This window comes from Gilbertella persicaria, assembly GCF_025201335.1.
Source record: "Gilbertella persicaria strain CBS 190.32 chromosome Unknown B0P05scaffold_2, whole genome shotgun sequence".
NCBI classification, from domain to species: Eukaryota; Fungi; Mucoromycota; class Mucoromycetes; order Mucorales; family Choanephoraceae; genus Gilbertella; species Gilbertella persicaria.
This window is the reverse complement of record NW_026251963.1, coordinates 60,686-75,516: the sequence shown is the minus strand read 5'-3', so window position 1 is coordinate 75,516 and position 14,831 is coordinate 60,686. Positions and strand designations below refer to the sequence as shown.

At 36.6% G+C, this 14,831-nt stretch overlaps 1 protein-coding gene across 1 annotated transcript; it reads left to right on the top strand.

The window, feature by feature from the left end:
• B0P05DRAFT_461271 (uncharacterized protein) lies at nucleotides 1-189 on the top strand (the record flags this gene model as incomplete). Its single annotated transcript, XM_051574067.1, has 1 exon — nucleotides 1-189. A coding segment is annotated over one exon (189 nt), but the record flags the coding sequence as incomplete, so codon positions are not given.
• Nucleotides 190-14,831: the final 14,642 nt, after the last annotated feature.

Genomic DNA, 14,831 nt, shown 5'->3' with positions numbered 1-14,831 from the left:
GTTTTTTCTTATAATGGGCAGGGAAATGCTGCTGATAAAAATGGCAGGCCTGAGCCAATTGATTACATTGTCGATCAAAACCTTTATGCATTAGAGTCACTTACATCACACACCGAATGTTTGCAGAATGTAAATTCTACGAGTACTGCACAAGTCAATGTAGAACATCTAGGTTATGAAAGAGAGTAAAAGGACGAAGACTCGCATATGAGAGAAATGACTGAAAAACGTGCATATACTCGATATACTAATCAAGAAAAGGCCAGATTTTTCAAACTGAAGATTGATAAGTGTTTGAGTGCTTCAACAACTGCAAAATAGTTAGGTATACATGTTCGTGCTGCACAGAGATGGGTAAAGCAGTATGAAGAAGATCCGGATTCAATCTTTGATAGTAAGAAACAGGACCTTTAACGTATTTAATGAGGAGCACAAAATGACAGTTATTAAGTACGTTGATATGCTTGTGTTAATTACTGAGCATGAATAAGCAATGCATGATTACAAGGTTTAGGCAAAGAGATGACTTGATTCTGGGGTGAGAAGAACCAGAGATTAAACGAAAATAAACACACTTGTAAAAGATACAATTGTAAAAGATACAAAAGAACTTGACATACGTAACGTAAACATATATTGGATTTGATTAGGATGATAAAAAAATTTTTTTTCTGAGTCCTCTTTTTTTCTGAATAAGAGTTGATCAGATTCTCAATCATAAATAAGAAAACGAAAAAAAAAAAAAAAAAATTAAGCATACACTACGAAAACATGTTGAAGCCTTAGTTGAATATCTTCGTCACGCCTGAGAGAAATGGAGCTGGGAGAAAATGTTTTGATACACCAGTAACATTTGTTCGAACGCCTCATAGACAGATACTTAAGGAACCAACTCGAGTAGATCAAACCTTGTGGTCGCAAGGCTTATCAATACCTCGTCTTCGCCTTTGTCACAGGCTCTGACCACCTCTACAAAGCTTTCTGCAGCAGTATTGTAAACAATTTTCTGAGGCGTCGATCATGAGTTGAATCTCTGTTTGGTTATGCTTGTAATCGCCTCAGTAGTCTATGCTACTGATTCTGTTACTCTATGGTCCAATCAGACAATTACTTGTAATTCGAAAGCATACAGATAGGTTGGAATGAGAGACTGGCTTGAGATCTCCTTCTTCTTTTTGCTTGTTACTTTTATATAACATTGTTAGTTCAAGAAACCCTATGTTCTCCGAGAAGATTGTCAGAACAATTGAAGCTGTAAAGCAAGATTTAAAGCCCTTGTGAAAGATATTGACGAAGGCGAAGAATCCCAACTTTGACTTTATCTAGGTGATACTTGAACAGCTACTTTTTCTGTTTTCGCTAAAGATATAGGAAATATCACCCATACTGACATTAGGCTTCGTAGTTATCATTTTGAAGCTTTTTTTATGAAGAAGTCCTAATAAGTGATTCCCATCTGGCTTGCCTTACCAAATGCAGAATACATTAGTTGAACGAAATGATCGTATGATCAAAGTACACAGTGGAATGTCTAACGTTCAAAAAGAGGTAAGTTAAACGTTTTTAGCCTGCACACTGAGTACTAAAAAATACACTTTAGAGCAGCCTTACTAAGATAGGTGTCAGTGTGACTAAGACTAATTGAGCAAAAAAGATAAAGAACAGTTTCTTCTGAGGAAAAAAAAAAAAAGCAAGCAAGCTTAGTAGTACTTTTTTTTCTCATTCAAAAATAAACCAAAATAGAAACATATATTGTATGCATTTCACGCAATATCTATTTTGACACTTTATTATGATTTACGCCTAATTATTCAGTTATTGTCTTATTGATAAAATGCCTTAAATTAAGTAAAAAATCTTAGGTATCAGCTTGTCAATCATACTGAGCCAATTGGAGATTGATTGGCTCATCTAATGCAAAAACTTGTACAGCAGTAATCAGTGAATTATCTGGACCAATTCTACTATCTATGGAATAAAGATTCTTGAAGATCATGATGAAGCCTGACACAAGTAATCATCTATAAATATGAATGTATTGTTAACTCAATAAACCGCACTTTTTAATCAATCTTAATTTTCTTGCTCTTATTTTGAAATTGATGAATTAGTAGGGAATAGCATGGATGAACATGGATGAACATGGATGAACATGGCTGAGCAGAGAACAGCCATTTTTTTTTTTTGCACTATGTTTTATAATTTTGAAGTAGAAAAATAAAATGTAATTAAAACTGTCAATTGTTTTCAAAATTTTGATTGTTGATTTTTTTTAATTTCATATCTAATTTAAACAAAAAAAAAAGAGTAAACACTGCAGCGTAAGCGATGGAAGAAAAATATAACTGCTTACGCTGCAATAAAGAATCGAGTTTTTTTTAATTGCTTTTTACTTGAAAGTAATTGTTTTCCAGAAGTATTTTCTGTCAACACAAATGGCACACTCGTATATCTGCATAAATTTTGTTAGATTTATTGATTTGGTTTTGAGCATACGGCTTAATTTAGTCTAAATTTTTTGGGTTTGGTCAATTCATCAGACCAACTAAATTGGATTAGACTAAAACCCTCTCTAAGGAAACAAAGATAAGAAACATAGAGGAGAAAGTCTTAATTTAACGATACTTGTGAACATATGTCTGTAGTCAAAGAAAGAAGAGAGACAGTTGGTCGGTTGCTAAAAGGAGTAGAGTGTTTGTGTTAGTATGCTTCATAAAGACGATCTGTATAGGAGGGAATGTATAGAGGTTTATTGGATGCATGTTGTGAGTGATTTGAACATAATATATATTAAGATACCGGATAACATGCGAATGATAGAGGCCTGCGCCACAGGAACATGACTTAAGGTTATCTTCAGGTAACCAAACGAGTCACCATTAAATTAGACAAATGCACTTGAGATTAGTTCTAGGAAGTCTGAAAAAAAAAAGTATTGTTGGCACAGATAGAAAATAGCATAGTCATAGTTGAGCAAACTTCATTACAGCCTACTTGCACCAGACCTTTAGGGCTAGAGATGTCTCTGGTTCTGAAAGAGATTCAGAGGTATGACAAAATTGTTTTGTCGTGGGACAATTTTACCAGAGAGAATACGCTCAGTAGTGTCTTTCTCAGATACATTTAGTAAATTTCCATGTCGCTTAGGTGTCGCTTTGGTCGAGAAGAAATTGCAGAACTTTGCCAAAAAAACACGGCAAAAATTGTAAACATCAGAAGTCTTCGATGAGTATAATGGGTTTCTCTCAGAAATAAAAATCAAAAATAATAAAAATATTGACGGTTATGCCGACATAGCAAGTATACCATTTGTTTCTCAAAAAAAATATTCTTAGAAAAAAAATATTCTTAGAAAAAAAATATTCTTAGAAAAAAAAATATTCTTAGAAAAAAAATAAAACCACTACAAAATAAAACAAAAATGTTTTCTGTAGTGATAAAAAATAAAAAAAGTAGGAAATTTCTGATTTTCCTGTTTTGAATTAATAAAAAAGCTTGCGTCTCAATTTTTTTATTTTAAATTAATAAACAAATCTACCGGACAATGTTTCTACTGTTTTAGCTCAAAAAGAATATGACTGCCTGGTAGACTTGTTTTTTATTTTAAAGCAGAAAAATCGAAAAATAAGCTTTTTTTTTTTTAATTTTAAGCAGAAAAAGTACAAATTTTCTACTTTTTTTATTGTTTGTCATTGCAGAAAATGTTTTTGATTTATTTTAGAATAATGGTTTTAATTTTCAAAAAATATTTTTTTGAGTACGCAAATGGCATACTTGTAATTTCGGCATACCTGTTGATATTTTTATTATTTCTGGAAATGCCTTTTTTTTTCTGTAAGCCCATCGCACTGATCATAAAGGCCTGAGGTACATGAGTCTTTCCATAATTTCTTCCATCGCTCTAGTTACCTTTTTTTGTAGAGTTAGCACCACAGCGTAAACGATGGAAGATTTCTTACATTGAATGCAGAAATCTTCTATCAAAAATGAAAGTTTCTTTCGACTGATGGAAGAAAAATGCAATCGTCTACATTGTGGTGTATGGTTGCTATGGGCCTCTATGGGTATTATAATCACTCTGATGCAACAGGGAATCCGGTAAAAAAAATTAATAGTTAAGAGTATTCAAGAAAGAGCTCGAATTGTTGAAATTGTCAACTAGTAAGTGAACATGTTATTGATCTTTTTTTTTTTGTATTAAGTGATTACTTTATCTATCAAAATTGATTTACATATTGAAGAACTGATGTTCGGTCAAAAACAGATTGAATGGCGCTGATGGGTGCCATAACTCCTTGTCAAAGATGCATTTGTAGTGGTACCTCCAGAGCACAGTCAAACCATTTCCTAATATCTCTAAGGTCTTTGAGGGCAGCAGTTTGTTGGTTTCGTCTGCCAGCGAAGTAAGTGCTAGCCATAGATCACTAGGATTTTCAAATTGACGATCCAGTTGGACAGAAGTCAATACTTGTTGCCAGTATGACCATTTAACCGGGCAATCGACAAAAAAATGATAGCTACTTTCCTCTATCATACCACAAATACTACAAGCGGCGAAGTAAATGTAGTTGTTTTCCAAGAATGGATCTTGCCTTCACTGGCAATGCTATCATGCAGAAGTCGCCACCAGGGAGTGAAAGCCTTCATGTTCATTTCCAGTGACCAAAAGAGCTTCCATCGTAAAGGTGGTAGGCGTCGGGCGGGTGGTGTACGGTAAGGGATACCAATTTCAACCGGATCGCGTTGATCGCTCCAATATCTTCTAACAGAACCCGAAGTAGATTCAGGAACTATCTTGGGTTGTCGACGGCCGGAAGGCAGCGTCCAATGGTCAAGCGATGGAAGATAAGTGGTCATATCTGGGTATTGTGACGAAGAGGGCACCATAGGGCTAGGAGGAAAAAAGGCACATTTAGCTTGAACTGCTGTAGGCAAGACGCAGCTGATAGTGTCAGACGGAGAGGGCAAGAAAAGGGCATCAAAGATCCATATCAAAGATGTACGCCTGTAATTAATGAAGGATTAATGAGCCTCAAGCATACCGGTGGTAGCATTGTAGCAGACTAAATCTGACATCAAGAAGGGCCTTTTGACCGTGGGTACTGGTAGTGCAGAGCCTATTTTGGCCTGTATTACTATCGACAAAGGTAAGTCCAAAAACCAATGAGCAGGCCAAGAGCTAGATAGCTTCAAAGGTGGCAAACGCTCCAGGAGTTTCAGTAGCTGCATCATGGGTTTACAACGCTTGAAGGCTGCATGTAACAAGGTAGGAGCTACCAGTATAGGCAAAATTGAGGCATGACCAGTATTGATTTGAACAAAACGAAGCAGCCAAGGGGTAAGAAATTCACTTCTAACAGGCTCTTGAGAAATTCTTTTCATGTAGATCATCTGAAGTGTCAACGCCTGATCCTCCAGATCAACTAAACCGAGACCACCTTGTTTTTTTTGGTTTGCATATCGCTGCCCAACTGGGTTTATGCCAAAAAGGCATAGCTAAATCTCGCATCAGTCGTTTGATGGATGCTATCCAAGGAGAGGGTAATTGAATGACTCGCATAATATGCCGTAGACGGCTGAGAATTAGTACATTGACAGCCACAGCCATACCACGTACTGATAGATGCATTTTCCTTAGATTGTCTGTGTGTTGAAGAATTTTCAAGCGCAAGTCCTCAAGAAAGACGTCATATTGAGCAGGACTGGAGTAGAGAGGATAGCCTAACAAAGTAGCGGCAGTATCGGATGTTTGATCATGCCAAGAGATGCCAAACGAATTACAAATCGATATCCATTCTGCAAAAGGAAGTCCACTTAGAGAGACCATGACAGTTTTAGCCACATTCGTCTTCGCATTGGAGGCTTTGGAGGCTTTGGAGTACAAATCAAGAATGCGTAAAAGGTGAGGCCATTCAGCAGGCGAGGACAGAAAAACTTCCAAATCATCAGCATAGGCAAGTAATTTGATAGGAGGCGACGATACTAGACGATCAGACATATTCAGAGGCTTAGGTTGATATCGAGCGGCTGTGCCTAAGACCGGTGTTGATAGGCCTTTGATGCTCGAGTCAGCTAGAATATATCGCAATAAAGGCTCATAGGCTAAATTGAACAGCAAAGGCGAGAGAGGGTCACCTTGACGCAACCCACGTGCTTGCACAATAGGAGAGCCAAGCCAACCATTTATAGAGATTTTGATTTTCGTCTCAAAAAAAACAATCGAGTCAGGCTATCAATGAAGACGGATGGAAAACCAAATCGTTGAAGGACCAGTCGCAGATATTCTGGGTGTATTCGATCATAGGCTTTCTCAGCATCCAACAGAACTGCAACCTCAGGATCCAAAGACTTGTTTTCCCGAAGAGTTGTCATGAGCATATGGTTAATTCATCCGTTATCTGATATTAGTCGGCCAGGAAGAAAGCCAGTTTGATATGAATTTATCAGTTTGGGCAGCAGCTCATTGAGACGATTGGCCATTAGCTTGGTGAAAATCTTTGCATCTACATTTATCAGTGATAAAGGTCGCCAATTCTTCAGTAAAGTAGGATCTCCTTTTTTGTATAGCAGTATCAATCTTGTATGTTGCTGGGAGGACGAAAAAGATCCATGAAAGGCATCCTGTATGATAGCCAACAGAAGATATGAGAACTCCTTGAAACGAGGGCAAAGATATTTGTACAACTCAAATGGCAGACCATCTAGTCCTGGGCTTTTAGACAAAGGACTATGTTTGATAATAGCCACTAATTCGTCCATAGTTGGCGGCTCCATGAGTGACTCTTGATCAAAGGTAGAGAGAGTACTGTCCCTAGGGATAGAGTGAATCAATTGAGTAGCTGCATCGTAGTCTATTGGATCCGGTGTATACAGCGAGGAGTAGAAGTGATGGGCTTCTTGAAGTATATCCTCAATATCGTGAACCATTGCACTGCTATCGGATTTTTGTAGACATGTGATTGTTTGCTTTGTTTGGCGAGTTTTTAAGACCTGAGGAAGAAGACAGCTCAGGACTAGGAAGGAAAAAATGCATCCAGTTTGAGGTGCCGCATGCAGCATGCAGCTGACAGTGTCAGACGGAGAGGACAAGAAACGGGCATCAAAGATCCGTGTCAAAAATTCAGACCTGTGCTTAATGGAAGAGTGATGAACTTCAAGCAGATCTGCAGTAGCGTTGCAACAAAATATATCTGACACTAAGAAGGACTGTTTGACGGTGAAGAGTGGTAATGTAGAGCTTGTTTTGGCTTGTAATACTAACGACACAGTCAGAAATAGAAACCAATGAGCAGGCCATGATAATGAAAGCTCTAAAGGTGGCAAACGCTTCAGGAGCTTCAGTAGTTGCATGATGGATGTACAAAGCTTGAGAGAATCTCTTCAGAATATTTGATACTTCTAAACTCCACCAACATTTATGCCGACATAGCAAGTATGCCATTTGTGTACTCAAAAAAATAGTTTTAGAAAAAATAAAGATCACTGCCTTAAAATAATGGCAAGAAATAAAATTCCTGATTCTCCTATTCTAAATTAATAAAAAGGCATGGTTTTCAATTTTTCTGTTTTGAATAAATAAACGTGTTTACCGGATAGTAATTTCAGTGTTTTGGCTTAAAGAAAAGATTACTGGTTGGTAGACTCGTTTTTTATTTCAAAACAGAAAAATTGAAAAACAAGCTTTTTCTAAAATTTTAAGCAGAAAAAGTAGAGTTTCTAGTTTTTTTTTATTTTTTGTCATTACAGAAAATGGTTTTGATTTGTTTTAGAGTAATGGATTTAATTTTAAATAATTATTTTTTAGAAAATATTTTTTTTAGTATACAAATGGCATACTTGTAATTTCGGCATAACTGCCAGTATTTTTCTTATTTTTGAAAATGCTCTTTTTTTGTAGAATTATCACGAAGGCCTAAGCAATGAGTCTTCTATGACTCCATGCTTACGCTCTAGTGATAATTCTACAAAAAAAGAGCATTTTCAAAAATAAGAAAAATACTGGCAGTTATGCCGAAATTACAAGTATGCCATTTGTATACTAAAAAAAATATTTTCTAAAAAATAATTATTTAAAATTAAATCCATTACTCTAAAACAAATCAAAACCATTTTCTGTAATGACAAAAAATAAAAAAAAACTAGAAACTCTACTTTTTCTGCTTAAAATTTTAGAAAAAGCTTGTTTTTCAATTTTTCTGTTTTGAAATAAAAAACGAGTCTACCAACCAGTAATCTTTTCTTTAAGCCAAAACACTGAAATTACTATCCGGTAAACACGTTTATTTATTCAAAACAGAAAAATTGAAAACCATGCCTTTTTATTAATTTAGAATAGGAGAATCAGGAATTTTATTTCTTGCCATTATTTTAAGGCAGTGATCTTTATTTTTTCTAAAACTATTTTTTTTGAGTACACAAATGGCATACTTGCTATGTCGGCATAAATGTTGGTGGAGTTTAGAAGTATCAAATATTCTGAAGAGATTCTCTCAAGCTTTGTACATCCATCATGCAACTACTGAAGCTCCTGAAGCGTTTGCCACCTTTAGAGCTTTCATTATCATGGCCTGCTCATTGGTTTCTATTTCTGACTGTGTCGTTAGTATTACAAGCCAAAACAAGCTCTACATTACCACTCTTCACCGTCAAACAGTCCTTCTTAGTGTCAGATATATTTTGTTGCAACGCTACTGCAGATCTGCTTGAAGTTCATCACTCTTCCATTAAGCACAGGTCTGAATTTTTGACACGGATCTTTGATGCCCGTTTCTTGTCCTCTCCGTCTGACACTGTCAGCTGCATGCTGCATGCGGCACCTCAAACTGGATGCATTTTTTCCTTCCTAGTCCTGAGCTGTCTTCTTCCTCAGGTCTTAAAAACTCGCCAAACAAAGCAAACAATCACATGTCTACAAAAATCCGATAGCAGTGCAATGGTTCACGATATTGAGGATATACTTCAAGAAGCCCATCACTTCTACTCCTCGCTGTATACACCGGATCCAATAGACTACGATGCAGCTACTCAATTGATTCACTCTATCCCTAGGGACAGTACTCTCTCTACCTTTGATCAAGAGTCACTCATGGAGCCGCCAACTATGGACGAATTAGTGGCTATTATCAAACATAGTCCTTTGTCTAAAAGCCCAGGACTAGATGGTCTGCCATTTGAGTTGTACAAATATCTTTGCCCTCGTTTCAAGGAGTTCTCATATCTTCTGTTGGCTATCATACAGGATGCCTTTCATGGATCTTTTTCGTCCTCCCAGCAACATACAAGATTGATACTGCTATACAAAAAAGGAGATCCTACTTTACTGAAGAATTGGCGACCTTTATCACTGATAAATGTAGATGCAAAGATTTTCACCAAGCTAATGGCCAATCGTCTCAATGAGCTGCTGCCCAAACTGATAAATTCATATCAAACTGGCTTTCTTCCTGGCCGACTAATATCAGATAACGGATGAATTAACCATATGCTCATGACAACTCTTCGGGAAAACAAGTCTTTGGATCCTGAGGTTGCAGTTCTGTTGGATGCTGAGAAAGCCTATGATCGAATACACCCAGAATATCTGCGACTGGTCCTTCAACGATTTGGTTTTCCATCCGTCTTCATTGATAGCCTGACTCGATTGTTTTTTTTGAGACGAAAATCAAAATCTCTATAAATGGTTGGCTTGGCTCTCCTATTGTGCAAGCACGTGGGTTGCGTCAAGGTGACCCTCTCTCGCCTTTGCTGTTCAATTTAGCCTATGAGCCTTTATTGCGATATATTCTAGCTGACTCGAGCATCAAAGGCCTATCAACACCGGTCTTAGGCACAGCCGCTCGATATCAACCTAAGCCTCTGAATATGTCTGATCGTCTAGTATCGTCGCCTCCTATCAAATTACTTGCCTATGCTGATGATTTGGAAGTTTTTCTGTCCTCGCCTGCTGAATGGCCTCACCTTTTACGCATTCTTGATTTGTACTCCAAAGCCTCCAAAGCCTCCAATGCGAAGACGAATGTGGCTAAAACTGTCATGGTCTCTCTAAGTGGACTTCCTTTTGCAGAATGGATATCGATTTGTAATTCGTTTGGCATCTCTTGGCATGATCAAACATCCGATACTGCCGCTACTTTGTTAGGCTATCCTCTCTACTCCAGTCCTGCTCAATATGACGTCTTTCTTGAGGACTTGCGCTTGAAAATTCTTCAACACACAGACAATCTAAGGAAAATGCATCTATCAGTACGTGGTATGGCTGTGGCTGTCAATGTACTAATTCTCAGCCGTCTACGGCATATTATGCGAGTCATTCAATTACCCTCTCCTTGGATAGCATCCATCAAACGACTGATGCGAGATTTAGCTATGCCTTTTTGGCATAAACCCAGTTGGGCAGCGATATGCAAACCAAAAAAAAACAAGGTGGTCTCGGTTTAGTTGATCTGGAGGATCAGGCGTTGACACTTCAGATGATCTACATGAAAAGAATTTCTCAAGAGCCTGTTAGAAGTGAATTTCTTACCCCTTGGCTGCTTCGTTTTGTTCAAATCAATACTGGTCATGCCTCAATTTTGCCTATACTGGTAGCTCCTACCTTGTTACATGCAGCCTTCAAGCGTTGTAAACCCATGATGCAGCTACTGAAACTCCTGGAGCGTTTGCCACCTTTGAAGCTATCTAGCTCTTGGCCTGCTCATTGGTTTTTGGACTTACCTTTGTCGATAGTAATACAGGCCAAAATAGGCTCTGCACTACCAGTACCCACGGTCAAAAGGCCCTTCTTGATGTCAGATTTAGTCTGCTACAATGCTACCACCGGTATGCTTGAGGCTCATTAATCCTTCATTAATTACAGGCGTACATCTTTGATATGGATCTTTGATGCCCTTTTCTTGCCCTCTCCGTCTGACACTATCAGCTGCGTCTTGCCTACAGCAGTTCAAGCTAAATGTGCCTTTTTTCCTCCTAGCCCTATGGTGCCCTCTTCGTCACAATACCCAGATATGACCACTTATCTTCCATCGCTTGACCATTGGACGCTGCCTTCCGGCCGTCGACAACTCAAGATAGTTCTTGAATCTACTTCGGGTTCTGTTAGAAGATATTGGAGCGATCAACGCGACCCGGTTGAAATTGGTATCCCTTACCGTACACCACCCGCCCGACGCCTACCACCTTCACGATGGAAGCTCTTTTGGTCATTGGAAATGAATATGAAGGCTTTCACTCCCTGGTGGCGACTTCTGCATGATAGCATTGCCAATGGAGGCAAGATCCATTCTTGGAAAGCAACTACATTTACTTCGTCCGCTTGTAGTATTTGTGGTATGATAGAGGAAAGTAGCTATCATTTTTTTGTCGATTGCCCGGTTAAATGGTCATACTGGCAACAAGTATTGACTTCTGTCCAACTGGATCGTCAATTTGAAAATCCTAGTGATCTATGGCTAGCACTTACTTCGCTGGCGGACGAAGCCAACAAACTGCTGCCCTCAAAGACCTTAGAGATATTAGGAAATGGTTTGACTGTGCTCTGGAGGTACCACTACAAATGCATCTTTGACAAGGAGTTATGGCACCCATCAGCGCCATTCAATCTGTTTTTGACCGAACATCAGTTCTTCAATATGTAGATCAATTTTGATAAATAAAGTAATCACTTAATAAAAAAAAAAAAAAAAAAAAAAAAAAAAAAAAAAAAACTGAGTTGTCTTCTTCCTCACAATAAACTGATGTGGTCAGTTATCCTCTATGACATTCCCTTTCATCCCACCACAATCCTTAGGTCCACCCGCAATTTTCTCAATTCTTTAATTGACGAGAATCACTTACACAATCGCCTATAGTTAAATCCTTTTCTGTCTCTTTCCCTATGTACCTGTTTAAATTGCGACTACTCCTTGATAGGCTTTCATCCTAGTTTATGTAGTGCAAAATAATAATAATAATAAAATAATAAAATGATATTTTGATATAATATTTTTATAAAAAGTTTAATATTTTGGTGACAATTTTAGTATTTCTATAACAGTTTGATACCTTTATGAAAATTTCATTAAATGAAGAAAATAAAAAAAAAATAAAAAAAATAAAAAAAATAAAAAAAATAAAAAAAATAAAAAAATAAAAAAAATAAAAAAAATAAAAAAATAAAAAAATAAAAAAAATAAAAAAAATAAAAAAAATATGATAATTTTTCGACAATATAATTTTTTATAGGTTCATCACGTTTATGAAAATTTTTTGTTATGCCTTTAATTGCTTTAGCTGTTTTTTTTTTGTTGATATATAGTAAGAGAGAAAAAAAAAATTCTACGAAATATTGAAGCATTTCGTTCTAAAGAAATTGTATTTGAAATTACTTACATGTTAAGAAAACCATTTTATAGTAAACAATATTTCAGAATCTTTATATGTAAGCTAGAGAATAGTTTGTTTTCTTGTAGGAGAAAAGAAGTAATAGAAAAAATTATCTGTTTGTGTACCTTTCAGATATAAGGCTGCATTGAAAGTTGTGCAATCAAAGATTAGGCACAATAGCTTACGTTTGTACACCTACTGATTGGCTGGTCTATTCAAGCTAGTTCTCCAAGGTGTTTAAAAGGCGATTTATCGAGATGTACTGCTAGTGTGTCAAGGCTGTCACTCCTTGGTTCTGCTCTGTTTTTGTTGGTAAGCTCCGCGATGACCAGGGTTTATTCTACTTATAGTGGTTTCCTAGGTGTCTACAAGGTTCTTTATCAAAGCATACTGCTGTTCTAAGGCTTTCTCTTAGCTTTGACTCTCTTTGGTGTTTTGGAGGATATTTATTGAAGGCTTGGCAAGTTTTCGTAGTTTATGTTTACTTTTTCGAGCCTTCTTGTTTCTGTTTGCGAGTTTGATCAGCCCTTGTTTAGACAAGGGAAGGCTTTAAAAAGATTTAATCACTATAATCAAATAAACAACATATTTGTGTTGTCTATGTCTTTCTCCTTTCAACTTTTACTTCTTTTTTGTTGTCTTTGCGTTGCATCTGCCGAGATAGTTGACCCCCCTTTCTTCGTTTATACTTTATATTCTATTTGTGTTTTATCAACCCTAAAGAAGGTAAGGTAAGGGTTTTTTTAGTCTTTACAAATATTGTATTGCTGATTAATCAACAGCTTATATCTTTTCTTTTTTTCTTACCACCATGCTCAATGCTGCTTCGACTACCAGGTATCTGTTGAGCTTAGTGCTTGTTCTTCTTGTTTCTTTGACTGATAAAAAGATTGATTGCGTCTTTAATACGATCCATGGCAGAGTTTCTTGCTTCACAGTTAACGCATATCTTTAACTAAATCTGGTGCTTTCGCACTGTTCATTTATCTTCTGTTATTGACGCAAACACTCCTAAGTAAGATCCACATGTGCAGTCCGCTTATATAACGGCTTTATTTGCTCAAGTCTGTTGTTTTATTACTTTCTCTCATCTTCAGTGCGAATTGAGCAGAGTTCATTTCACTTGTCAAACTATGGTGATGTTGTCTTTAATACGCTACAAATTATTACGTTTTGCTTTCGTATACTTGATGTGTGGCTGCTAGTTTCTTTATTTCTTCATTCTTCTTCTTTGCTTCGACTTGATCAAAACGTGATTATGATCTTTAACTATTGGAAAAGAGAAAAAGAAAAAAGCTCATAAAAACAAAGTACACTTAATACGCAAGGTAAAAAGAGAACCAGAATTTGAAGCAATAAACCCTCCTTTTGCAAAAAAAACAAAAAAAAACAAAAAAAAACAAAAAAAAACAAAAAAAAACAAAAAAAACAAAAAAAACAAAAAAAAACAAAAAAAACAAAAAAAAAAAAAAAACAAAAAAAAAACAAAAAAAACAAACAAAATATATATATATATATATATATTATTAGTCGTGTCCAAAACTGTTATTCTTGACCTCAAAAGTGCCAAGTAGCATTAAATGTTTTTTTCATTTACATTTCTCCCATCAAATGGTATAAGAATAAGTGCCAGCTTACTAAGCAGTATCTACTGAAAAGAGCCCTTTTTGTACTCATTACAGTGTATCACGAACTTTGAGTACAGGTTTGAAGGCAATGCTCAAGTCAAGTCGAAGTTTTCGTCTTAGCAAACTCAATTTCTTTTTGCTAGAAGTATCTAGAAGTGTTCTCGGCTCATTTCGGTTGGATCAAACCTACATTGAGATCAATCTGATATTCAGAAAATTTTCGATGAACTTTTTTTTTTTTCATCTTCACGAACCTCTTGGGATCCCTATGGGCCAGAAAAACAAATCTCACTCGACAGCCAACTCAATGGTATTATTCAATTTCTAGTATAAAACAAGCATGTTTTATATGAACAAATGGACTGTTTTGATAGTCTGATTGTCGAGCAATGACAAATCAAAGAATAGCTTGTTTAAGCTGTGTTTTGGGCATTTTTGCTCTATATGCCATATAGAGCCTGTTAGCAATGGAACTATTAAATATATGATATAGTCTCTGACGTACAAAAGAACATGCAAGAGTGAAAATAGAAGCATTTCATAATGCAAACATGGAGGTAAACGGACATAGGACATACAGGTTGTCATTTGGCGGAGATTCAAATAAAACAACTGCAGTTCTTCCGGCCGCATCAAAATCGAGCTTTTTTTGTCCCTCACTCGATCACTGACTCAACTGGCGGATATCCATGCCTCACGCAATCTTTCTGTTGCTGGTAGAGCTACAGTTGCCAGTTCACTTTTGTTGTCTAAATGCTGGTATATTTTGCGAGTGATCCCTACCGCTTAAGCAATCCTTAATGCCATTCGAACTGTTGTTACTTCTTTTGTCAACCGGCAAAT